This window comes from Takifugu flavidus, chromosome 2 (genome assembly GCF_003711565.1).
Source record: "Takifugu flavidus isolate HTHZ2018 chromosome 2, ASM371156v2, whole genome shotgun sequence".
Taxonomy (NCBI): domain Eukaryota; kingdom Metazoa; phylum Chordata; class Actinopteri; order Tetraodontiformes; family Tetraodontidae; genus Takifugu; species Takifugu flavidus.
Genome location: NC_079521.1, coordinates 14,836,582 through 14,860,636, shown reverse-complemented (window position 1 = coordinate 14,860,636; position 24,055 = coordinate 14,836,582). Strand labels below are relative to the sequence as shown.

Genomic DNA, 24,055 nt, shown 5'->3' with positions numbered 1-24,055 from the left:
GTAGTCAGCTGACACCCTCTCCGGTGCACGAGGGGGTGCGAAACTCCGGAAGGAACGCTGAGGCTGCTGGCCAAGACTTCTCAGTCTTCTGCCTCCTTATTCCTCCATAGTTGCTCAGTTCTGCCTTATATTTGATCTTAGGCCCACAATACATGTAACACAAGGTTACAGACGCCCACAATACATGTAACGCAAGGTTACAGACGCCCATAATACATGTAACACAAGGTTACAGACGTCCATAATACATGTAACACAAGGTTACAGACGCCCATAATACATGTAACACAAGGTTACAGTGGGTGCATTGTGCTCAAAAGCCCCTCGGTTTCCTTGCTCCAGCAGTTGAAACAGTGACAGTTTGTTTTCTACAAATATTTATTAAATCATTAAATATCCATTTATTGTTGTCCACTTCTCACGCTTACATTCTCATCTACAAAAAAAACATCCACACACAACAGACATTTGATATTTTGGTCAAAACATGAGGTACCCACAGAAAGACCCTTTTGTGTTAAACACACATATCCGACCTCACTCTGACCATAAAGGAAAAACACAAAACAAGTGACGCCCCTCTGGCATGTGGCACTTTTTAAGTCTCTTTACGTCAAGGCTTTTGTTGTCTGTAATGTTTTCCTGCCACGTCAACCAGCCAACCACTCAAGTTTAAATTCATCACAGCTACTCAAAAATATGCATTCGAACCAAATCAGCTACTGTGGTGAAAATGAAGTCTAAGTCAGATTGTAGATAAAACAATGACACATCGGTGTAAATGTGGACTCAATCATCAGCAACATACCTTAGCCTGCCCACATAATCTTGTGCTCAATACTGTCGCTCAACAGTAACACCATGGAACTGCTCATGTGCTCTGCTTGGTGCAATAAGACTGCGCTGCTAGGGGTCTCTCTGAGGCCAGACAATACCTTACCAGTTAGATTCTCCCATGCTACAGCTCCTGGTGTCACCACAATGCCTGATTTGGTGTGATTGGAGCAAGGATGACAAAGAAAAAAACCTCAAAACAAACCAATGACATATTAGAAAATTAGTGATTTTATAACAATGTGATGGAGAAAAGGAAAACCAAAACAGAACATAGGAAAGTGCTAGTTATTTTCAATTGAATGTTGCATTACAACCATACAACCAGCTCACTAGAAGTGACAGATTAATTCTGCACAGTCAGGTCTTTCACGTCTCTGTGGAGGTCTGTGTCATCTGGATGCTGTTTGACATTTTGAGAGACCTCTAATGTCATTTTTCTTTTCTTTTTTTTTGCAAAGGGGCTGGCTATGCATGTGGTTGAGAGAAGTATGGCTGCAGCAGCCCTTCAGGCAACATAGTGGTACTGGTTCGGCGTCTCCTTGTCACGTTCCATGTAGTCCCTGTCTATGAGCGACTCGATCCGCTTCTTCAGATCGCCCGGCTGTGGGAAAGAAAGTGATTCACATGTTGATGACCTTTGCTGCGGGACAAAGGATAAAAGAACGAGAATAAGAATTCATCACTGGTGACCTTCACGGGGAACTTTAGCTGGTTGTAGAGCTCCGACACCAGCAGGTTATGACTGAGGGTCTTCCTCATCTTCATGATGCGCACCACCGCTGCGTCTATCTGATACTGCCTGTCCTGAAACACACGTTCGGTGGTGCTGACCTGTTCCTCTACCTGAAGGGAAAAGAATTCAGCCATTTTGAATGTACTTCTTGATTTATTTATATATATATATATATATATATATATATGTATATTATATTATATATATTATATTATACATGTCGATATGACATGTTGCTTTTTTTGTGAGGTCAAATTTTGGAGAAACTCTGATAGACACGTTATACATGAAGAGGAAATGAGAGCCATATAAGATGATTCATCACAATGGAGAGTTTCAGTTTTACTCTATTGGTTTGCTGTAGAAAGAGAACGGAATATTTTAGTCACAAGCTTTGGCTGCTTCTTTTGAGTCACGGCGCAGCTTACCAACAATCCCTTAAGAGAAAATGAAAATGAGCTCAATGAGAGAAAACAAAAAGGCGACAGTACCGTTTCTTTCATTTGGATCTGATTGATCTTGATGCGGAACAGCTTGTGCTTAAATTCGTTGTTGAAATTGAACCGGTCTCCGTCCTCCACATCTTTGCCACGAGGGTTCTTGTTGAGGACGCGGGCTTTTCCGCACGCCAGGGACTGCAGCGTGCGCCTGAGCTCCCCGTCCTCTGCACGGGACGAGATAAAAAAAAAAGATGAGGTAAAACAGGAGGTGCGACTGCCATGACAGAAAACCTGCAATAGCCATGAACAGACAGGTAACCTATGCCAGTAGCGGTCTGAATCTCCTCCACGCTGAATTCCTCCCCCTCATTGAACATTAGCAAAACAAGTGTCTGGAACAAAGACACCTGCAGCTCCTTTTTACCCTGCAGGACAAAGTAATGACTGTAATTGCAGGTTTGGTTCTTTCCTCTCAGTGCAATATTAATATCAGTTACCTCTTTAAACTCGGCCTTTAATACAGCGTGGCCCAGTGTGGGCTGCCACTGGAGCTTCCTCCCACTGTGCTTACCCAGGTAGAACAGTTTAAACACCTCCTGGAGCTTCACCATCTGGAATATACACATCGAAGCAAATGAAACACAACGTTCAGCTAACAATGCTGCAAAGATCAGTGCGAAGGCAGGACTTGTCTCACTGACTCCTGCGTGCGTACCTCAGTGGGCAGGTGCACTTCCATGGGTGTGTATGAAGGCCAGTAACCCATGGTGAGGATGTTGACAGTCAGTTCTATGTTGGTTGGATCACTCTGGTTCTGCATGTACTAAAATGTGTGACAGGAGAATAAAACGGAATGGATTCCATCTTTAAACACATTATTATGGTATTACAGCGTCACACTGGGACTGTTCGCTGCCAAAATTCATCAACATGCGAGACAAAGCAAGCAGGAAGTGAATATGGAGCTATTAGGAACCAGAGGCTCCTAACCGGACGGGCTCTGTAACAGCAAGGAGAAAAGCTTTAAGTACCTGTTTGAACTGGATCATGATGTCTTTGGACAGTTCCATGTCCTTGAACATCCCCTCTAGCTTACTGGTAAATGCTGCTCCGCACTCTGGAAGAGAGGAAAGCCACAACACAACACATAACACGTTGTGTTTTAATGTTTTCTCTGCTTTTTTTTAATGTTAGAAAAGGATTGAGATCATTTTATTTTACATTAAATGGGAAGAAAACGAAGAAAAACTAGGTTTAAAGGTTCCAACAGTTCAATTTATTTCAAACTCCTTTTATTCTCTGAGTAAACGATCACTTTAAATTGGAGTTTGAGAGGTAAATTGTAAGAATATGTAGAATGCAGGTGCATATGAGAGTAATCAGCAATATGAGGATTCTTCGTACATGAGAATAAACTGGAGCTCAGACGAGACAGTACTCACCATGTTTGAGTTTGGACAACATGGACTTTTCAGCGTCAACTGAAGCACTCTTGCCGACCAAAAGGCGCTTGGCCAGGTCCTTCTTATAAAAAGCTTCAAACACATCCTTCCCTTCATGCAGAGAACAAAAAGTCTGCATTGTGGGATATACTGTACTTTACTGATGTACTCAACACACATTCACATGAACATGCGACACTAACCGTGTATAAAACGAAAGATTATCATGATCTTGTCCAGGATTCGCTCCAGCTCCTCTTCTGTAGCCTCTTTATTGCCTGCCCTTAACTTTGAATCCACATATTTAGCTGGAAGGGAAGCAATAACCAAATTGAATGCACAGTAAAGTAATAATCACATGACTGACCGATGCCCCAGCTGTCGTCCTGATGTTGCTTTACTCACCGATGAGTTCTGCAGGTTTGTTCGACCTCTTGTTGATGAAAGTCTCAAAGGCCTCCTTCATCGTGTTGATGAATCCTTCGTTCCGTGCGAAGCAGCACTGTGCAACATTGTCCATCTTGTCCTTAAAGTCCAGCAGGTCTTGCACCATGTCCTTGTCCTTTTCTGGAGTGCACACTATCTCTCCACCAAAAGCCTTCGAGCAGAGACAGTTTCAACAACGTTTACATGCCTCTGACTGGAACGAGGGCTGTCGTCTTTGACGAGGAGAACGGCTACCTTTATATAATCCCTCCAGAACTGCAGCAGTGTGGGAAGTCCTCCTTTCACCTTGCTGAAAAGCTGGTAGAGGAGGGTCAGTTCAGTCACGCGATTCTCATCCAGCAGGTTTCTCAGACCTGCAACACACACGTTACAGTTACTGTATGTGTGTTTAAACTGGATTGTCATTACACAGCCGAGGAGAGAGCGTGTCTGGCTTTTGTTTTCACCCGAAATTTCCAGTATTTTGATATTACAACTGAAGTATCTCACCCTTCTGTAATATTGCAGTCATGTGTTCTCCTAAAAGCTGCTTTTCAACACAGCCAATTAGTGGTTTCCTGAGACGATATGAAAATAAGGTTGGTACGGACACAATTTACGCTTCTGACGAATGAAACCTGTTGATGGAACATTACTGAGTGCTCTGGTCGAGGTAGCTCAAAATACGATCGTTCTCTTCTTCCAAACGTCGAACCACATGATGCAGATACTCCGGCACCTGGAGGCGAGCATGTTGTAGTTCATGGCAGTGAGACCATCGTGACTTACACACGCCCGAGCCCGACTCACATCTCTCTCCAGCATCAGCCGCTGTCCCTCTGCTGCGTACAGCCGGTCGGTCTCGGTCAAAAACCTTTCCTCGAAGGAATCTCTGTATACCTTCAAGAGACCCACAGTCACTCGCTCAGAGAGAGCGTCACGGAGGAAAATCTGCCGTGGCCGTGCCGAGATGGTGAGTGAAAGGTACCTGTAAATCTGACAGCATGCCCAGGAGGCTCCTCAGCAAACTCCGGTCTATTGTCTCTCCATTCCGCTCCAGTTCGATCTGCTCCAAAATGCCGTCCACCGCCCGCTTCTGAACTGCGCTGTCACTCACAATGTGGATGCGAAATAGTTCCAACCCAGTGTCCCTGTAGGGGGCACAGAACGTCACCCTCACACCAGTAAACCACACCAGAGGGAGACCTTTGACCCAGCAGAAACACGTTACCATATGGAGGGGAGCAAAGAGTTCTGCAGGACGTAGGTACGATCCAGGAAGAGAAAAATACTCCGGATCATGATCTATGGAGTACAAACCAAATGGGACTTAGCGTGAGATTCATGCATGTTTTGGAGACATTAAAACCTACTGTTTGTCTGCAGTGGTCCTGCCAACATCGATTCATTCTCTTCAGGAAGGACAGGTTGTCCAAAGCCTCGGTAAGATCCAAGTTAAGGAAAAAAATAATATATATCTTCAGCCCCCAGGTGGGAAAAGCCTGTAACAACATCTGAAGTGAGCCAGAAGCCCCCACGTGTTTATGTCTGATGTACGTCCCATCGCGATGCATTTAAATAGTCGACACAGGATGCAGTCATCCACAAAAAAGGATATTCTCTGAACTGGTGAATCTGGGCCTGCACGTGGTCTTCACAGACCTGCCGAAGCTGCTTGTACAGTGTTGGGGAGACTTTATACGAACAGAGATTTTCTACTGCCTGCAACAGAAGCAAGAGCATGAAGTGGTATTTTCCAGTTTTCCAGAAGACAAGTGCAGCTGCTGTGGGTACGGGAGGTATTCAGAGTTCTTTCGGTGAAGCCTCAGGCAGCTCCCCAGAAAGACGGCCCCAAATCAGCATCGTCTATTTCTTTTGTTTGGCTTTAAGATGGTTCTTCATCATCAGAGTCCAGCTGTGTTGAGGTAAATGGACTGGACCGGATTTTTAAGGCACACAGCTATATAACGAATTACAAAGAAATTAGGAACAAAATGATTTTAGTTTTTGAATTTGATATGAGGCTTCACTATATGAAACAGTGAATACTTTCTGTTCCCACTGCAAGTTAAGAAAATGAAATTTAAATACACATATTGATTCACTGAATTATTATAAACCAGTGACGCTGCAAGCAAATATTAGCAGCGAGGTGCCGAGGAAAGGAAACAAACCTGATAGAGCTCTTCCAGGTTGTACTGGATAGAAGTGCTGTTCTGGATGGCACCGACTGCATCGCGGAGCTTCAGCCACGTGTCCTCTGTGTAGTTCTCCGATAGTTTAGGTCTGTCTGTTTAAGAAGAAATAAAACAGCACCAATATTTATTCCCAGGTAAAGGTGCACACACATCAGCCTTGGCAAAGGCTGCGAGTGCTGGGAATTAACAACTACTGTCATAAACCCATTTTACCACCCATGCAAAACCCCCAAAAACTTCAAATTTGGGTCATAGATGAGAAAGTGCACAATCCTTGACATCCTTTTAACAGCATGAAATCGTCTAGCTTCCAACAACATAGCGAGCAAAACCAAACTTTTCCAAATCAAGTTAATATTTTAAAGCTTCTCAGTTGGGAAGACAGTGTAAATTCATCCCAGTGCTTCTCCTTTTAGACCTGATGAGCCACAGATTTCGCAATCCTGCATTACAGATTGTTGGGGAACTTCCAGGGAATCAATGCAACGAGCAGAATGGAGGGAACTGGATCTGTAGTTCGAAACTCGTCGAATAAAGCAAACACTGAGCAGCAGGATGTGAAAGTCTGACCCTTGCATTGCTACATGAGGACACGGCCAGCATAGCCCCCGATACAGGTGAACAACAACACAGATGCAGGTGACCATCAGCGTCGGTACCTTTGAAATTCTTGATCACTATCTTCTTTGAAGCACCGGTTTTGGTCGAGGCCACGGCAGATGTCCTGGCCATCCCGTTGCGACTGTGCTCGGTAATAGCCGAGAAGCTGGCTCTCTTGTCCTGTCGGGTGTCCTCGGCCATCATCAGATTAGCGCTTTGGCTTAACACTGCGGTTCGAGTGTTTGGCTAAACTAGTGTTTTTTTTGTTCAGTAGCTTGTATAATGCCTGTCAGTGACACGGCGTTTTGGTTTAAAAAGCCGTCTTTTGCTGGGAGGCTGAACAGTAGCAAACAACTTGAATTACATTTACAAAACAAGCTCGGTTAGTCAAAGTAGTAAATAAATAACGTACGGTAACTATATATAGAGCTAGCTAACAATATGATACCTGCAGCTAAAGCACTTCAGCTACCAGTTTCCGTCTTCTCCTAACTTTAGCTCTAGCTCTACAACCTACTTTATGCCATTGTCGGCACACCTACTCACATATTTTAACAAGTCCAGTTATTATTCTGTGGCATTGAACGGATTCAAAAAAGAGGCACGATTACGTTGAAACAACAGGGACTATTATTGGTTGCTTTCTTTGCCCCAAATAGCTAGCTAGCACAACAAAATGGCTTTCAGTCACTTCAAAGACAGACGCATCTTGGGTGAAAAGCGGCGGGGCTGCGTTCAAGTCGACTCGGACATTTAGGCTTCACCTGGACTCCATGTATTATGACAACGCCAGCTGCACAACAGACAGAAAATATAGGCAGTAGCAATACAAGATTAAATAAGGTGTTTCATTTCCTGGAAATGTCATTAAAACCCGTTCATACGTTTTTGATTTATATTATTAATACAGACAAACGCTGGCTATACATAACCTCCTCGACGGAGGTGATGAGCTGCTAGACTTAATACATGTTGTCCCTTTTAGAAGGGGTTTAAAGTTTGCCACAGTTGCTACTTCACATGCTCTTAATCCTACATTATTCAAATACGTTTAAAAAAAAATCAAATCTGAATTGACGTTGGGAGAGTGTTGACAAATTTTACTCCGCAGGTTGTCTTGAACGCCCCCCTTCGCCACCTGCAGCAGCCTCCAGGAGGAGAGCGGCGCAGCCGGACGATGGGCGGTGTTTGGTGCCGCACACGGAAGCACTAACGCTGCCAGTCAAGCCCTGACTTTCCGTCCGTCGGTGATGCAGTGAACCCGACCACCATGGCTCTATTAATGTTTGACTGTCAATATACCTCTTGGTTGTTGTGTAGGGAGTAGGAAGACAAGCCTGTTGGACTACCGGCCTGCCGCTCTGAACGCTGTCTGCAGCGGTAGGTTTGTCTGCTAATGCCCGTGAGAAAGTAGGGAGGGAATTGCTTCATGGAGCGTCTGATTAATGGATGAGAGGTTTATTAGAAACTCGAATATTTTGGAATGCAGCCAGCTACTTTGCTACTGTTGCGCGCAACAGCAACGTTTTTTAGAAAGCTTTATTGGACCGTTAGCTTAGTGCTTCTTAGCTTGCTAGCTGAGGAGTGACAGGCTGTTTGAGCTAACGTGAAATGATTTTGTACCCGCACAAGACGATACTTGCTTATCAAACAGATGAACCTGTTTTATCTTAATAATTTGCTCCTAAACTGCATTTTTTTGTTTTCAGTGTGTAACAGGGACAAGATAATAGTTGTCATTGTTACCTTCAGGGGAGTTCTAGGCTAGCCAATGCTAACCCAATTAGCTATTATTATGATTTGAGTACCGTACTTGTTGAGATTTGTTCTACATTGGGGCTCATCTTTCAGGAATGCTGATAAAATGTAGCAATAATGACACTTAACAATGAAACCTTTTTCTCCTGGCTCCATTTTCTAGGTATTTTATTACCCCAACATATTTGTCTCATACACTTTACCTTTCTTGCACTATACTCTCACAAAGGTTTTGTGTAGAAGCTGCACCATGATGTTAAAAAGACCTCTCATAATTTTATGAATTATACACAGAGCACTCGGAGAGGCCAGACCTCCACCAAGCAGCTCATTTACCCACATATTGCGGCTCAAACCCAAAACTAATATCCACTAAAATACCTTCAACCAGTTTGTCTGCCACCATATGTCACTTGTTTGGATATGTGAGGGCTTAACTTCATTTGAAGGACTGCTGATTGAGAAAGCAGATTAGATTCCATTTAAAGATTCAAGGCGTATATGCTACACTTTGCTACTGGTATTGGTTAGCTTGTGCAGTTATTTTTAAGTCCGATAACCTCTATTAAAGGGAGAGAGGACAGTGGCACACCCGCTCCCACCTAAAACCACCTTGTGTTTCTGATTTTTGTCTTCTTCAACATCCAGGGTAAATGCTTTGGCCGCCATGAGTGTGAAGGCTTTTGAGCTGGTCCCCGCTGTGGAGCGAGATCTCCTCATGGGCGAGAAGGCTCGCATCAACATCGAGTGCATCGAATGCTGTGGGAAACATTTGTATTTGGGCACCAATGACTGCTTCATTCACCACTTCCTGCTGGACGAGGTCACCACCTCCAAAGGAAAGCTGCGTTACTCAGCTCAGAAGTTGCTGCACAAATACCTGGGCCTGAAGAAAGCCGTCGCAGAGCTGAGGGCTGCTTCTGCTCTGGAGCGACTGATCGTGCTCTGCGACGGAGTCCTCTTCCTCGTCAACATGGTAACGCTGGAGACCGTGCCCTCCGCGGCAGGGGGCGGGGCCAAAATCCGAGGCGTGACTACCTTCTGCATTAACGAGAACCCGGTGAACGGCGATCCGTTCTGCGTGGAGATGGGCGTGCTCTCCTCCAAACGCCGGACCGTGCAGATTTTCATGGTGTACGAGGACAGAGTGCAGCTGATCAAAGAGGTGAACACTCCCGAGCAGCCCTGCGCCGTATGTCTGGATGGCTACTTCTTGTGCCTGGCCCTTACGACACAGTACATGATACTGAACTACAACACAGGAGCCTCCCAGGACCTCTTCCCTTACAACAGCGAGGAGAGGAGGCCCATTGTGAAGAGAATCGGCCGAGAGGAGTTCCTCTTAGCGGCACCCGGTGGTCTCGGTGAGCCAATGCAAAAAAGGCTTTAAGATGATTCAATCACCGATTTATGATTTGCTCTCTTAACTGACGGCACAAATTCACCCTCTTCCCGTCAGGAATGTTTGCCAATGCAGAAGGAGCCTCTCAGCGGGCCCCGGTCAACTGGTCAGAGAGCGTGATGGGTGCTGCTGTGTGTTTTCCGTACGTGGTGGCTCTGGATGAGAGCTTCATCACCGTTCACAGCATGTTGGACCAGCAGCTAAAACAAACCCTTTCCTTCAGGGATGGGCACATCCTGCAAGACTTTGAAGGTGCCACGCTCGCTTCTCTTTGGTGCTAAGCTAACATTAGCTACATAATGCTGCATTGTCATGTTGTGTTCGCTTCAGATTTCACTGTTTTTGGGTTTTGTTTTTTGCTTTGTTTATAGAGCTGAGCAGGAAGTTAAAATTCAAAACTGTCTTCCAGGAAAGGTTCTCCTGGCTTCCACCAAGTCTGTGTATGTGTTGGTACCGCTGCCGCTGGAGAAACAAATCCAGGACTTGCTGGCTAATCACAGGGTGGAGGAAGCACTCGTCCTCACAGAGGGAGCACAAAGAAATATCCCCAAAGACAAGTTCCAGGTGTGCTTTTGGCTAAAATGGCCTAGATTAGCGTTGCCACCATTCTGGCCTCACCCCAGATGAATGCTGATACCTTTGCCGGGGGTAAATCATGTGGTAAAAGTAAAAAATTAACTTGTCGTCTGTCCAGATTTTGCACAAAAGAATCCTGCAGCAGGCAGGTTTCATACAGTTCGGCATACTTCAGTTTCAGGAAGCAAAAGAATACTTTAGGTAAGAAATCGGTTCTGCACTGTTGCAGTCTGGTTCTTTAACAGGTACGACGTGAATGTGCTCGTGTCAGTTGCTACATGTCAGTTAGAGCTCCTCAAAACACCTTCTTGACTGTTGAATGTTTCCAGGAAGGGTCAGCTGGACGTACGGGAGCTGATCTCTCTCTACCCACTGTTGCTGCCGGCTTCCTCCTCCTTCACGCGCTGCCATCCTCCTCTCCACGAGTTTGCCGATCTTAACCACCTGGCTCAGGGCGACCAGGAGAAGGTGCAGCGATGCAAACAGTTCCTCATCGGTTATCTGAGAGAGGTAAATCCAGTTAATTACACCTTAATTACACCCAGTCAGCGGCCCTCTCAATGAAAACTGTTGTGTTTCTGCGCGCTCAGGTACGAAGCACAGAAGTAGCAAATGGTTGTAGAGAGGACGTGGACACGGCGCTCTTGAAGCTGTACGCTGAGCAGGATCAAGACTGCCTACTCGATCTCTTATCTTCAAACAACGCCTGCCTCCTCGCTGACAGCGTCCCGTGGTTGGAGAGATACCACAAGTGCGTACGCGTTAGAGTTTTCTGCCGGCAGAAACACGATCTCAAGTTTCAGGAGTCGTAAGATGATGAGCCAGAAGTTCCCTCATCTTCCGGCTTGTGTTTTCTTCCCTGTTTTCTTAGGTATTTTGCGCTTGGGCTGCTCTACCGCTCCAACGGGCAGGAAGCGGCAGCACTGCAGGTGCGTGCAGCTTAAATGACGCGCTGGAGAATCTGCATTGCATGGGATTCAGAAACGTAACGCGAGATGTGTTTTGGTTTCTAACAGTTGTGGATCCGCGTGGTGGACGGAGATCTGCATGACGCTACTAAATCTGACCTTTATGACTACATAGTGAACTTCCTGCGTTCCTGCTCATGTCTGGACCTGGTGTGGAAGTATGCAGACTGGGCTTTGCAGAAGGATGCGGCTGTAGGTTTCAAAACCTTAAATAAGCTTAGAAAAATGAAGTAAAACCTTTGCATTCTTGTTAGTTTATCTTTCTTCCTTTCACAGAGAGGTGTCAGCATCTTCACCAAGAGGACGTGCACTAAAGATCAGTCCCCGTTAAACCCCGACGATGTCATCAAGTACTTGGGAAAACACAGCCAGGCGCTGCTTCTCTATTTGGAACATTTGGTGCTGGAGAAAAAGGCGCAGGTACTTTAAATGACCCTATGGTGAAAGTGTTAGCGGTTAGCGTGCTGCGTGTCATTTTTCAGATGGCTGAGGGTCTGTCTTGAGCTCAAGGCAGCGTGTCTTCCATGTTTTTTTGGCCACAGAAAGAGAAATTCCACACACACCTCGCTGTTTTATACCTGGAGAAGGTTCTGTCGTCGCTGTCGGCATCGCCGCCGAATGAGGAGCAGCTGTCTAGCGCGAGAGAGAAGCTCCAAGGGATGTTGCGGGAGTCCAATCTGTACCGAGTCCAGTATCTTTTAGGTAGGTGGCGCGAACTTTGGTAATTGGTGTGGAGCTGTGTCTTCAATTAGTTTCCCTGGGAATGTCCGTCTTTTTCTGGCAGGTAAGATGGAGAACTGTGAACAACTGCTGCTAGAGCGTGCAATACTACACGGGAAGCTGGAGGAGCATGATAAAGCGCTGCATATACTGGTGCACCAGCTTAGAGACTTCCCTTCTGCTGAGGCCTTCTGTATGTGGGCTGCCTCTGGACGGGATTCTTCTTATCAGGAGAGGTTATTTCACCAGCTCCTGGGGGTGTATTTAGCCGGGCCCGAGACAGCGGAGGGAGACGGCAGCGGAGACCTGAAGATGGCAGCAGTGGACCTCCTAAATAGACACGGAGAGGTTTTCGATGCAGTCAGAGTCCTGCAGCTGCTCCCCGAGGAATGGTCCCTGCAGCTCCTTCGACCCTTCCTGGCCCGAGCCCTCAGGGCGAGCATGCACGCCAGTCGTGTGTCCCAGATTGCTTTGGGGTTATCCCGCTCGGAAAACCTGCAGCTGCTGCACGACAGGGTGAGAACCACAGACTTTCTGATGGCTGCAAATGAATTTGGGGCCAGTTAACTGTCGAGACGACAGATAACGCTAATTGGACATGCTGATGGCTTTAGGTGATGGCCTCATGTCGTTTCGTATCTCTTCTCTTCACAGCTAAAAGAGAGGAAAAAACCCGTTTTTGTGTCTGAGAGGAAGGGATGTCACCTGTGTCACAACACCTTCAGCGAGCCTGACGTGGTGTGTCTGCCTGGGGCCGTGCCTGTTCACATCCACTGTGTCGCCCAGAGGGTGAAAGACTCTGCGACAAAGAAACAGTTATGTAATAGCAGTAACCACACGTGAGACTTGACATCCGTCGTCCATCTGTGAGCGACTGAGGCGCGTCGGGCTGCGATTCGGATGGCAGATGACTACAGGGATATCACAAGAAGCACAGAACCCCCTCGTCTGTGGTACCTTCTGCTGCAGGGCTGAAGAAAAAGAAGCAAATTCTTTCCGATATTCAGCGAACAGCTGCGTCACTCGGTCCTTTAATCTGTTTCAGCAGTTGCTAAAAGACACGTCCCACACTGAAACGTAAGGTCAAGTCCTCCAGCTACCGAGGAAACCATCTTAAAAGAAAAAACCCATTAACACTATTACCACTGCTGCTGCAGTTCTGGTCTTATTGTACTAACGTGCACCTCACGATGCAGCCGTTTACAGCCTGTCCTGTAGTCTGACCTGTCCCAGTGCTGCTTTTCCCCCATATTTTTATCCGTAATGATTTATTAGGAAACTCTTTTTTTTAAAAAAATTAGTACTGACAGACAAACAGGCTACCTGACGTTTCCCGTCACTGCGTCCAAGCTGACCATCAACCCATCCAACCATTTCAGTTGCAGAGGCGGTTGCCGTGGCAGTAAATGTCATGGCAACAGTCCTCTCCATTCTCTTATCTTGTCGCAATTCAGGTGCCACAATGTAGTTTAAATGCTGTATAAGGAAAAGTTTATTTATCATTGACTTGAAACCATCCGAAGTCACTTTTTAATGTGGATCATTTGTGAGAAAATTGGCTACAAATATAAAGCCTCTAAGGTCAGATTCCTCCAGAAAGCACATCGTTTTTGGATTGCCTGTCTCCTCGAGTCTTTATTATTTATATGCAGTGGTCAGAAACGCTGCGGAGTCCAGCCGGTTTTTATCGTTCCTGTCCGGCGACCCGAACGGACTCGCCGTCATTGCAGCCCATTACTGCACAGAATGTTTACACACATGCGTATGTGCGAACGGGTCGAGGCTTTTGTAACAGTTTTGACTATTGTACTCGCAGTACTTTCCTTCAGTTCTGAGCTTTTGCACAGTATTTGAACAGTTTCAGTTGAGCTTGCTTCAAATTCTTGGCCTCCAAATCAGCAAAATTGTGGGTAAAATGCAGCCGCATTATGTAAATATATATATACATACCTGATATGTATGTATGTATTTCTTAAATATATACAATGGTATGTATAAACATTTGTACTCATTGGTTGATGACAGTGTGGACGGGATTTAAAAGTGATCCCACTTTAATAAACATGAACTGCTGATCAACTCTGCTTTTCTTCTGGAGTGATTGTTTGAAGCATTCCTAGTGATCAGCACGCACTTTCAGGAGATAACACGATCCGTCATTACCGTAGTAATTAATAGCCATTATCATATTTAATAATGTTTTATGTAACCTTTGCAGACAGGGTGGTAAAAATGTCTAAATTGTGTTCTTGGATGGTTCTAAAAGAGCTACTGCAACAGTTCACTCAAATCTCTTGGCTGCAGGTTCCTATAAGCTGATTCTTTTTTTATACTAGTGTTTATGAATGATCGTCTATTTAGAAAAAAGCAAGTAAACATTTTGGCATCTTGGTCAGTAAGCCCTGGTTTACCAGTGGGTGGGCTGCAGAGACAGCCAACACGACTCATTCTGTGTTGGCTGGCTCGGGATGACCAGTTTATATGTGTAAAGACCAGAATAAAAATGTGTTTTTATGCCATTTATGCGCACACTATCCAGTGCTATCTCCATTATCTTCGTAATAAAGTCATATTTGCGGTTTTTGCGATAAACAGGTTGTAAACAGAAGAAACAGCGCCTCCCACCGGCGCTCCGGTGTAACTGCAACCGGCCAGCCCGCCCCGGTCTGCTCCGACTGCAACACAAACGCCATTTTTTATTTACTGGCTGTCAAACTGCTGAAGAGCAGTTGTGCAGGGGAAACTAGGTCAGGCGCTCGGAAAACGCCAACGCACACGAAAAACTTGCTGGACGGTCTCGGCTGACCCCCCGGACACACCGCGCCGTCCTCAGCTCCAATGTGTTGGATCGGTCGGCCGGTTCCGACGCACACGTAGACAAATTCCCTTTTGCGACAAACAGCCGCCGAAAGTGCAAGACAGGTAAAAAAAAAAAGAAAGGTGGGGGATCGCGACTGACAGCTGCTTAAAGACCTTCAGTTTAACCAACCTGTAATTGAAATGCAGTTTTACGCTAAATGGTTTTAGGCAGATAAGTTAGCAGTGACGGCTAAGCTAACTCTGGTTTCTTGTGTTTTTTCTTGCATCTAAGGGGATTTTGCATAGTGGAACGGTGTCGAGCCTTGCATTTTCTAAACAAACAAACAAACAAACCAAAAAAAACCCCCCACACACATCTGCCAGACCCTTCGTTTTGGTGAAGTAGAACCCAACTCTGCTTGCTTGCAGAGGGAGGTGTGCCCTCCATTGTTGTTTTCATTAGGTGAGGTTGACAGTTCAGCCAGTTCTGAGGAAATCTGCAGTAATCTGCTTCAAACTCTGGCTGCTTAACATTTATTATGCGTATCAATGCCCTCATTCATCTTGGAAGATGTGACCCAGGGATGCAAGGACACCCAACTGCCTTGGTTGGTTAAATAAAAAAAAATTCTGATTTTCCTTATTCAGTCCAAGGATTTCTGAAAACCCGAGTGCTTTTAAAAAGAGTTTGGACCGTCTTTATGTTCTTCCCCGTCAAATGTAAGAGTTCGATCGCATTTGACTGATCCCGGGGCTTTTTAAACTTCAGATTTGATTTGGTATTTACCCAGGATGAAAAGAAGTCTGCCAGGGAACGATCAGGAGGATGAGGCTGGCAGCAGCAGCGCATCTCAGGGGAGTCTAAAACGATCCTGCAAGCAGCCGAGGGGGGGCGATTCAAAGGAGGAGGGGGTCCGATGGGAATGCCTGCCTCAGGAGGTCCTGCTCCACATTTTCCAGTATCTGCCCCTGCTGGATCGGGCTTATGCTTCTCAGGTACCCGTTTAGTCGTCGCCGTTTGGGTCTAAAAACCTGAACATTTGCCTCGCGTTTGAGGAACCGTTTTGATTTCATTTGCCATTTTCACAGGTGTGTTGGAGCTGGAACCAGGTGTTCCACATGCCAGAACTGTGGCGATGCTTTGAATTCGAGCTGAACCAGCCGGCGAGCTCCTACCTGAAGGCCACGCACCCAGACCTGATCAAACAGATCATCAAACGGCACTCCAACCACCTGCAGTATGTCAGCTTTAAGGTAGGAGGCGAGCTTGGAGGCGGGTTCTGGTGTTGCGCTCAAGTCTTTGAACCGTGTCTGCGGTGTTCAGGTGGACAGCAGCAGGGAGTCTGCAGAGGCGGCGTGCGATATCCTCTCACAGCTGGTGAACTGCTCTTTAAAGACACTGAGGCTCATCTCCACAGCCAGGCCCAGCTTCATGGAGCTACCCAAGGTGAGCGGGAACAACCTTCTGGAGCTGCAGGGGTGTTCTGTTGAACGCCACGGTTCTGGAGGGGTTTTCACCACTAGCGCTGCTTTGGAGTAACGTGTTTTCATGTCAACTAACCGACCCCCCCCCCCTCAACAGTCTCACTTCATCTCGGCTCTGACGGTGGTCTTCGTCAACTCCAAATCCCTCTCGTCCCTGAAGATTGATGATACGCCCGTGGACGACCCCTCCCTCAAAGTGCTGGTGGCCAATAACAGCGACACCCTGAAACTGCTGAAAATGAGCAGCTGTCCTCACGTCTCCCCCGCAGGTTCGGACACGCAGGAGCCGCGACCACATCTTTCACGGCTCCACGTGCATCCAGCGGTGATTTCAGGCGATAAATGGAATTCAATGCCGATGATAGCGCGCGTTTGCCTTCCTCCGCAGGCATCCTGTGCGTGGCGGACCAGTGCCACGGCCTGAGGGAGCTGGCTCTCAACTACCACATGCTGAGCGACGAGCTTCTAATCGCCCTGTCTTCAGAGAAGCACGTCCACCTCGAGCACCTTCGCATCGACGTGATTAGCGAGGATCCGGGCCAGCAGTTCCACACCATTAAGAAGAGCAGCTGGGACGCCATGGTGCACCACTCTCCCAAGTTCAACCTGGTCATGTACTTCTTCCTGTACGCGGACGAATTCGGGCCGTTCTTCCGCGACGAGATCCCCATCACGCACCTGTACTTCGGCCGATCCGTCAGCAAAGACGTTCTGGGTCGCGTCGGCCTCACCTGCCCTCGCCTGGTCGAACTGGTGGTCTGCGCCAACGGGCTGCGGCCCCTGGACGAGGAACTGATCCGCATCGCCCGGCGCTGCACGCAGCTGTCGGCCATCGGCCTGGGGGAGTGCGAAGTGTCCTGCAGCGCCTTCGTGGAGTTTGTCAAAATGTGCGGCGACAGACTGACACAGCTGTCCATCATGGAGGAAGTGCTGGTTCCAGACCATCGCTACGGGCTGGACGACATCCACTGGGAGGTCTCCAAGCATCTGGGTCGCGTCTGGTTCCCGGACATGATGCCTACCTGGTAGAGACATGGTGACTTTCTAACATTTCTAAGAGAGTTTTTTTTTTTTTTAAAGGATTTTCAGAATGTATGACGTCCGTAAGTCACCCCAGGCATCATGTGATCAATCACATGACTTTGTCCTCTCAAGCCATCCAAGCATGTAATCAATTTATATTCATATATCTATATTATTTATATCTACATATTTGAAAGTATGTTTTATTTGTGGTTTCAGCACCTTGTTCTTGAATCTCCGTCAGATTTTTGGGGCACGTCAGTTAAAACGTGGCCCTCGGGGAAATGACACAAGCATCTGGGAATTTTGCGGAATGCTGGGATTGTTTTCACGCTCCGGCACCTCGGTCGGATCACAAACGGGCAGGAGAACGAATTCATCCAAGAGAAAGGATTTGCCTCAGAGATTTGAAACATTTAACCTGCCTCTCGCGCTCGTCTCCTCGCTCCGCTTCTCTTATAGAAACAGCCGCGGAGGTGATTGATGGTTGACGCTTTATATCCCTGTTCAGGACGAATGTATAAGAATTCAATCTAGATTTGCTGGTTATGGCGTTTATCTACCAAGGATGCCAGAGAGAAGGTGACCCTCGCCCTTCCCTCTGCTGTCCAGTTAATCTTTCTGTTGTAACTGTAAATATCAGAATATGAGTTATATTAAAATAAATGTAGTGTTAATAGACGTAAACATTTAAACTGGCTGACGCACTTTGATTTTAATGAAGGACCTTTTTCTTTTTTTAACCATCTCTTGAGAGCTGGACCCTCCGAACCAGATCTGTAAATATATACATATTTTTAAAAAAATCCAATATTTTTGTCCTGAAGCTATTTCTGCGGTACTAGTTAGACAATGTTATGGATTCTGAAGTGTTTGATTGTGAGAGATGTGTTATTGTTCGGGACTTTTTAGAGGCTAACATTCACATGACTGCAGTAAAAAAAATGTTTTGATGAATATTGAAGTGAATTAGCAGGATTTTGGTGCAATGTTGGAACTTTTTTTTGCAGGCGGCTGTTCTATGTGAGAATTAAGCTCCCATTTACTGTTTTTACACCTAAACCTTGCACCTTATTCAGTCCTTTGTACACCTTATCTGTGGGTGAGGAGGGTGTGCAGCTCTGAAGATGTGTGGCAGCTGAATGTAAACCTAACTGAATCTTTGCCAGGATGTCTAATAATTCCATATTTATGTCCTATTTTGGCTTTGTATCAGTGGATTGTGGAACGTGTCGGGCTAGAGTTTGGATGTAATTGTTCTCTTTCTTCTCTTTGGTAACATTTCCACAACTCATTGTGTTTTTATTTTTCATTTTCCAAAGATCAGCATGAACCGCCAACTTTAATTGTGCTACATAAAGGTCACCTGCTCGTTAATATTCATTTGTATCTTGTGTTTAATTATAGCAGCAGGGGGGATGAAGGCAATTCAGCATGAGTCATTTTTAAAGTCTAGTTGAAGAAATAAAACTGGAAACTTGCAGCTCAAAAACACCCCTGAATGTAAAGACTTCTGCACCACTGGAACCAGTTGCTGCAATATTACTGCACATATTTTACACAGGTTGATCTTTGAAACCAATAAGTTTGCAGTATTTCTCTTGCACAATTCAAACAAAAAGGGTGCACAATGCAGTTATAAATGCCCCTGGTGTCTAGCATGCAGATAAAGTCAGTAGATTTTAGGAACGACAGAAACAAAGAACATTTATTTAAACTTCTCTGGGCTCAACCGAGGGGGGGTGGGGGTCCGAGGCGGCTGCCAGCTCAGCCGGCTCGCCTGCAGGGAGGAACCGGGGCGGCCCTGGAAACTTTATTTTAGGTGCACCACCGACGGGAGTGGCCGATCGGACCGCCGCTCTTTTTGGGAAATCTTGTGCGTTTTTAACACTTCTGTCGTGGCCGTGGGTGATGCTGGGAGTGGCTGGAATGACGGGCAGGTGAGCGGCTGCTTTCGGTCGTAAAACGTCCGTATTTGAGGCCCGACCAGAGCTAACGCTAACTGGGCAGTCAGCGGCTAACCGACCGGCAAAGTTAGCCCACCGCTTCGGTGATAGATGTCAATATATGAACAGTACTTTCAATGTGGGATTGAATGTTTACTCCCGCATGCCCGACTAGTCTGGAATATGTTAGGAATTCTTTAAAAAGTGCCAATCGCCCAGCTGAACTGGCATGCTAGTTAGCTCGTAGCTATCGGAAAAACAACTCGCTTATATTTAAGTCAAGGTTTGCGAATTATCAACGTTCACCGCCTTTGAACCGTAGCCAAAGCCTTTTATAGCGTCCGAGGATTTCGAGTGATTCAGAATTACTTTAATAAAGTCACGACTGATAAAAACTTAGATGATTTTGCTAACCTACAGTTATTAAGATTTCGCCCTTTAGGTCTCACGTTACTGACTCAAACATGCGTGCGTGGGTGCGTGCGTGCATCAGGTTCTCTCTGTCTTTACCAAATTAGGCCGTGACTGCGGTGTCAAAGTTGATCCCCGCATTATTCACGTTCTCCGGGGTGATGGCTGCCGGAACACTGGTGCGGCCCCTCATCCCTGCGCTCATGTGCTTTTGCCCTCCTGTTTTGCCCCAGCATTGCTAATGCCCTGGCCAACGCGACCTGCGAGAGGTGCAAGAGCGGCTTTGCTGCCACGGAGAAGATCGTCAACAGCAACGGAGAGCTGTACCATGAGCAGTGCTTCGTGTGCGCCCAGTGCTTCCAGCAGTTCCCAGAGGGGCTCTTCTATGAGGCAGGTCACCCCAGGGTGGGCAACAAGCCCTTCTTTCACCCCTCGGAAGTAACCTCACTCTTCTTTTTGCAGTTCGAGGGGAGGAAATACTGCGAACATGACTTCCAGATGCTCTTTGCCCCTTGCTGTCACCAGTGTGGTGAGCATTGTTTGTGTCTGTCTTCCTGTTTCCTCATTGTTGTTGTTATTATTTCTTATCAGGCCTGTTTTGTTATCTGGGCATATTAAAGCATTTGCTTTAGTTAAATTTCGCTCGTGTCAGCGCTTAGAGCTCCTCATTAAAAAAAACAAACCCAGAGAGGTGCTCTTGTTCGATGAGTATCACATTACGGCGTCACCCTTTGAAAAAGGAGCCGTGGAGATGGCTTATTGTATATACTTTAGCTTATGCGTGCCATGCTGGAGGTGATCGTTCAGGTGTTCTCCCGCAGGTGAGTTCATCATCGGTCGCGTCATTAAGGCCATGAACAACAGCTGGCACCCCGACTGCTTCTGCTGCGACATTTGCCAGGCCGTGCTTGCAGACGTGGGCTTCGTCAAGAACGCCGGCAGGTATAAAGACGTAGATTCATACGCGGAATGAAAACTCCCTCCTTAAGGCAGGTGATTTCGGAGAGATTAAGGCGGAGCTTCCGGACTAATGTCCCCTTCCTCTCCTGAACTCAGGCACCTGTGCCGGCCGTGCCACAACCGCGAGAAAGCCCGCGGCCTGGGCAAGTACATCTGCCAGAAGTGTCACGCCATCATCGAAGAGCAGCCGCTGATCTTTAAGAACGACCCCTACCACCCGGACCACTTCAACTGCAACAACTGCGGGTGGGTTAATGCAGGACCCCCCCCCACCCAAAGAGCTTCATCCTGGACTTATCGCTGCTCTTTCTCTAAATTCACAGCAAGGAACTGACAGCCGATGCCCGAGAGCTGAAGGGAGAGCTCTACTGTTTGCCCTGCCACGACAAGATGGGAGTACCCATCTGCGGCGCCTGCAGGCGGCCCATCGAGGGGCGTGTCGTGAACGCCATGGGCAAGCAGTGGCACGTCGAGGTGTGTCAGCCAGCACCGGGTTATTTTCAATATTGTGATGTGTAACACGCTTGTTTTTCTTCAGGAGTGGATTTCATTTCAAGGCTAACTCTCGTTTTGGTTGATTTTTCTTTGCAATTTGGCCCAAATTCGCAGAAAATTGCTTAAAAAAATACTTGTATTACTGTCACACAAATTTATATTTAAAAAAAGAAAATTACTCCACGTACCACATTAGAACCAAAGTGCTAATGAGGTGATTTAAAGAAAATGGGAGCGACGTCAGAGCTTGATAAAAGGATGTATGTCCTGGGGCACCACGGAACTCATCGGCTTGCGTTCATGCTCCTCAGAGCTGTCGGGTTTTATGAAGTGTGACGCTCTGAACGCAGTAAATGTTGTGTAGCACTCAATTATCTGAAATCCACGTTTTATCGTAGCACTTAACGTTTGTCCGGCAGGCACGAGTTCAGAGACATTTACAGATTTATGAGACGTTTCCTCATAACGTGAAATCTAAAGGCGACGCTCTTGTAGCGCTTCGCGGGTCACGTCTTTAAAATAATAGAGCAAATCTGCCGAAATCATTTATAAAACTGTATAAATAGGTGAATTTCTTTTCAAATCTTTTTTTAGCATTTTGTGTGCGCCAAGTGTGAGAAGCCTTTCCTGGGCCATCGCCATTATGAGAGAAAGGGGTTGGCATACTGTGAAACTCATTATAACCAGGTAAGAAAAAGAAAGCAGTAAATCTTCAACCGTCACTGTGAAATTTGTTGTTTTTTTGAAACTCGTATATTTTTTCCAAACCTAGCTCTTTGGCGACGTGTGCTATCACTGCAACCGCGTGATTGAGGGAGATGGTGAGTGACATCAATGTCCCCTTTTTGTGTGAAGTCGGCACGTTGTGTGCAGATTGTAATAATGGTGGACTGTGGTTACTTCAGTGGTCTCTGCCCTCAACAAAGCCTGGTGTGTCACCTGTTTCTCCTGCTCCACCTGCAACACAAAACTCACTCTCAAGTAAGTGACGTCGCTCTATAATCCATAGGCTAACCTCGTCTCTCCAACCGTCTGTGTTCTCTTCTGTGGTGGGGGGGGGTCTTTGTCTGATTCACTCATCTGCCACACTCTTCCTCCCTCCCTCCCTTTCTTCTGATTTCTCCTCTCCCATGCTGCTCTTGATGCGTCCGTGGTAACTTAGAGATAAGTTTGTGGAAATCGACTTGAGGCCCGTGTGTAAACACTGTTATGAGCGCATGCCAGAGGAGCTGAAACGCCGGCTGGCGCGACGCGAACGCGACGGCAAAGACCGCAAGAAAAAGCCCGCAGTCTGTCTGTAGGGCTCATTGTTTGGTGGCGCCTCCACAAGCATCCCCGTCTCAGCATCCTTTGTTTGCTTCCCAGTCAGCACGGCCTTTTAAACATGTAAAACCAACATGCACATGAATGCACGAACCCTTATTTACATTCTTTATCATCAACTTGCTAAATATCAGCGTTGCACGTGCAGGTGGTGTTGAAATGTTAACGTAAGCTACACGTGTTTGTGTTTTTCCTGACGTTCCGAAGCATTTTCTTCCACCCCGTCCTTCACCCTCACGCGGGCGCACGGCGTAAACGACGACGCACACGTCACGCTGCATCTTCTTCATTCGCAGGAACAAATTTGTGGAGTTTGACATGAAGCCCGTTTGTAAAAAGTGTTACGAGAAGTTTCCTCTGGAGCTGAAGAAACGACTCAAGAAACTGGCCGAGTCTCTGGGACGCAAGTGAGCCGCTGAGAGTCAGAGGACTCTAAAAAGGATGTTTAACGGTGCCTACTCAGTTTTTTATGTATCCTTTTTTTTTTTTTACATTCCTAAATCATGCAACTTTATTGATCCGCCGAAGCCGAATTAGGGAATGTCCTACTTATAAATATAGCTTATATCCTTAAAGTAATTTTTTTTTAAAAACTGGTTCCACGTGTGCCTTGAATGCATGAACTTTGTATCCTAAAATGTTTATCAAAGTAAAAAAAGTGCTCATCTCGCCTTTAGCAAGTTCAACCGTACTGAATCATATGCAAAAATTGACCAATCATTTGCATTGGAGGCTTTATAACTGACTGTATAAAAAACAGCGTGAATGTAACAATGATGTAGCTTTAAGAACCTTCTGAACTGGGAGCTGGACTGATATAAACCACTATGTGCTAATGAGTCTGGGATATATTTGATATATCATCAGCTTATTTTGAATATGTACGAGTTATTATGCATGGTTATCTATTTTCCATCCGCTTGGCTTGAATTGTTCCATTAGCTTTTGAGCTGAGCTGCAGGTGTGATGAGGTCCCTGAGATGCTACTGTAACGACACTGAACGTCTGAGGTCCGTCTGTAGCTAAATGAATGTTTAACTATTAAAACAAGCTGAAAATCACTGACATCACTGCAATGTCAAATACTTGCATGGAGGAGCGTTTCTGCGGTACGCTGCATATTTTGTGTTGATCATTGACATTTCACAGTATTTACAATTGGTTGAATATTTCTAGAGCACCTTTGTTTAGCCGTGTGATCAATAAAGAATTTGTTAGCACGTCACTAAGTTTTTGTGTCTGGGACGTTTCAGTTTTTTTTTATCCCGAACCATTTGTTTGCTATGCTCTGCCTCACGTTATCCCATAATAAACCTTCTGCAAAGCAGATGATTTCAAATGTCATGATGGAAAGATACAGATGTTATTAGCGTCCTGACATTGGAGCCGTGAAATTGGTTTTCCCGCCATGATGTGCGGAAACATCGGCTGTGGAAAATGGGACTCGGATATGGCGAATCCAAGGCTTCATCTGAGTAACGAGCATGATATCGATACACGCTCGTCGTACAGG

The 24,055-nt window shown here is 46.2% G+C and overlaps 4 protein-coding genes across 5 annotated transcripts; 3 read left to right on the top strand and 1 right to left on the bottom strand.

The window, feature by feature from the left end:
• Window positions 1–360: 360 nt before the first annotated feature.
• Window positions 361–7,385, bottom strand: cul4a (cullin 4A). The gene is made up of 20 exons (XM_057025490.1): window positions 6,736–7,385; window positions 6,053–6,168; window positions 5,497–5,600; window positions 5,252–5,321; window positions 5,110–5,183; window positions 4,867–5,029; window positions 4,689–4,778; window positions 4,535–4,617; window positions 4,389–4,456; window positions 4,134–4,252; window positions 3,858–4,050; window positions 3,656–3,760; window positions 3,453–3,563; window positions 3,042–3,127; window positions 2,726–2,833; window positions 2,508–2,621; window positions 2,330–2,435; window positions 2,062–2,234; window positions 1,528–1,680; window positions 361–1,438 (listed from the first exon to the last, which is right to left on the bottom strand). The coding sequence occupies exons 1-20, from the start codon at window positions 6,878–6,880 to the stop codon at window positions 1,343–1,345; spliced, it is 2,277 nt and encodes a 758-aa protein (XP_056881470.1). The 5' UTR covers window positions 6,881–7,385; the 3' UTR covers window positions 361–1,342.
• tgfbrap1 (transforming growth factor, beta receptor associated protein 1) lies at window positions 6,544–14,179 on the top strand. The gene is made up of 14 exons (XM_057025488.1): window positions 6,544–6,693; window positions 7,788–8,056; window positions 9,083–9,798; window positions 9,894–10,088; window positions 10,246–10,400; window positions 10,531–10,613; window positions 10,742–10,922; window positions 11,003–11,163; window positions 11,284–11,341; window positions 11,429–11,572; window positions 11,657–11,800; window positions 11,923–12,082; window positions 12,165–12,616; window positions 12,755–14,179. Exons 3-14 carry the CDS (start codon window positions 9,102–9,104, stop codon window positions 12,941–12,943), a joined length of 2,619 nt encoding a protein of 872 aa, XP_056881468.1. The 5' UTR covers window positions 6,544–6,693; window positions 7,788–8,056; window positions 9,083–9,101; the 3' UTR covers window positions 12,944–14,179.
• Window positions 14,180–14,752: 573 nt separating this feature from the next.
• On the top strand, window positions 14,753–18,786 carry LOC130521745 (F-box/LRR-repeat protein 3-like). The gene is made up of 6 exons (XM_057025499.1): window positions 14,753–15,022; window positions 15,691–15,895; window positions 15,989–16,153; window positions 16,224–16,346; window positions 16,482–16,653; window positions 16,773–18,786. The coding sequence occupies exons 2-6, from the start codon at window positions 15,692–15,694 to the stop codon at window positions 17,411–17,413; spliced, it is 1,305 nt and encodes a 434-aa protein (XP_056881479.1). The 5' UTR covers window positions 14,753–15,022; window position 15,691; the 3' UTR covers window positions 17,414–18,786.
• A 365-nt stretch (window positions 18,787–19,151) lies between these two features.
• Window positions 19,152–23,771, top strand: lims1 (LIM and senescent cell antigen-like domains 1). Of its 2 annotated transcripts, none has more exons than XM_057025503.1 (10): window positions 19,152–19,347; window positions 19,998–20,154; window positions 20,227–20,293; window positions 20,586–20,706; window positions 20,821–20,970; window positions 21,048–21,198; window positions 21,814–21,906; window positions 21,992–22,040; window positions 22,125–22,200; window positions 22,382–23,771. In XM_057025503.1, the coding sequence occupies exons 1-10, from the start codon at window positions 19,319–19,321 to the stop codon at window positions 22,518–22,520; spliced, it is 1,032 nt and encodes a 343-aa protein (XP_056881483.1). In that variant the 5' UTR covers window positions 19,152–19,318; the 3' UTR covers window positions 22,521–23,771. The 2 variants fall into 2 exon arrangements, with proteins under 2 accessions (XP_056881483.1, XP_056881484.1); XM_057025504.1 differs by having other exon boundaries at window positions 19,153–19,347; window positions 22,839–23,771.
• Window positions 23,772–24,055: the final 284 nt, after the last annotated feature.

Coding starts and splice junctions, on each gene's coding strand:
- cul4a (XM_057025490.1), bottom strand. CDS start 6,880: ATGATGGCCGAGGACACCCGACAGGACAAGAGAGCCAGCTTCTCGGCT. Junction 5,601..6,052: donor ACCTGGAAGAGCTCTATCAG/GTTTGTTTCCTT, acceptor CTTCTGTTGCAG/GCAGTAGAAAATCTCTGTTC. Junction 5,184..5,251: donor AGGACCACTGCAGACAAACA/GTAGGTTTTAAT, acceptor TGTACTCCATAG/ATCATGATCCGGAGTATTTT.
- tgfbrap1 (XM_057025488.1), top strand. CDS start 9,102: ATGAGTGTGAAGGCTTTTGAGCTGGTCCCCGCTGTGGAGCGAGATCTC. Junction 11,342..11,428: donor AGGAAGCGGCAGCACTGCAG/GTGCGTGCAGCT, acceptor GGTTTCTAACAG/TTGTGGATCCGCGTGGTGGA. Junction 12,617..12,754: donor TGCAGCTGCTGCACGACAGG/GTGAGAACCACA, acceptor TTCTCTTCACAG/CTAAAAGAGAGGAAAAAACC.
- LOC130521745 (XM_057025499.1), top strand. CDS start 15,692: ATGAAAAGAAGTCTGCCAGGGAACGATCAGGAGGATGAGGCTGGCAGC. Junction 15,896..15,988: donor ATCGGGCTTATGCTTCTCAG/GTACCCGTTTAG, acceptor CCATTTTCACAG/GTGTGTTGGAGCTGGAACCA. Junction 16,347..16,481: donor GCTTCATGGAGCTACCCAAG/GTGAGCGGGAAC, acceptor CCCCCTCAACAG/TCTCACTTCATCTCGGCTCT.
- lims1 (XM_057025503.1), top strand. CDS start 19,319: ATGCTGGGAGTGGCTGGAATGACGGGCAG. Junction 21,199..21,813: donor GCAAGCAGTGGCACGTCGAG/GTGTGTCAGCCA, acceptor ATCTTTTTTTAG/CATTTTGTGTGCGCCAAGTG. Junction 22,201..22,381: donor AACACAAAACTCACTCTCAA/GTAAGTGACGTC, acceptor GTGGTAACTTAG/AGATAAGTTTGTGGAAATCG.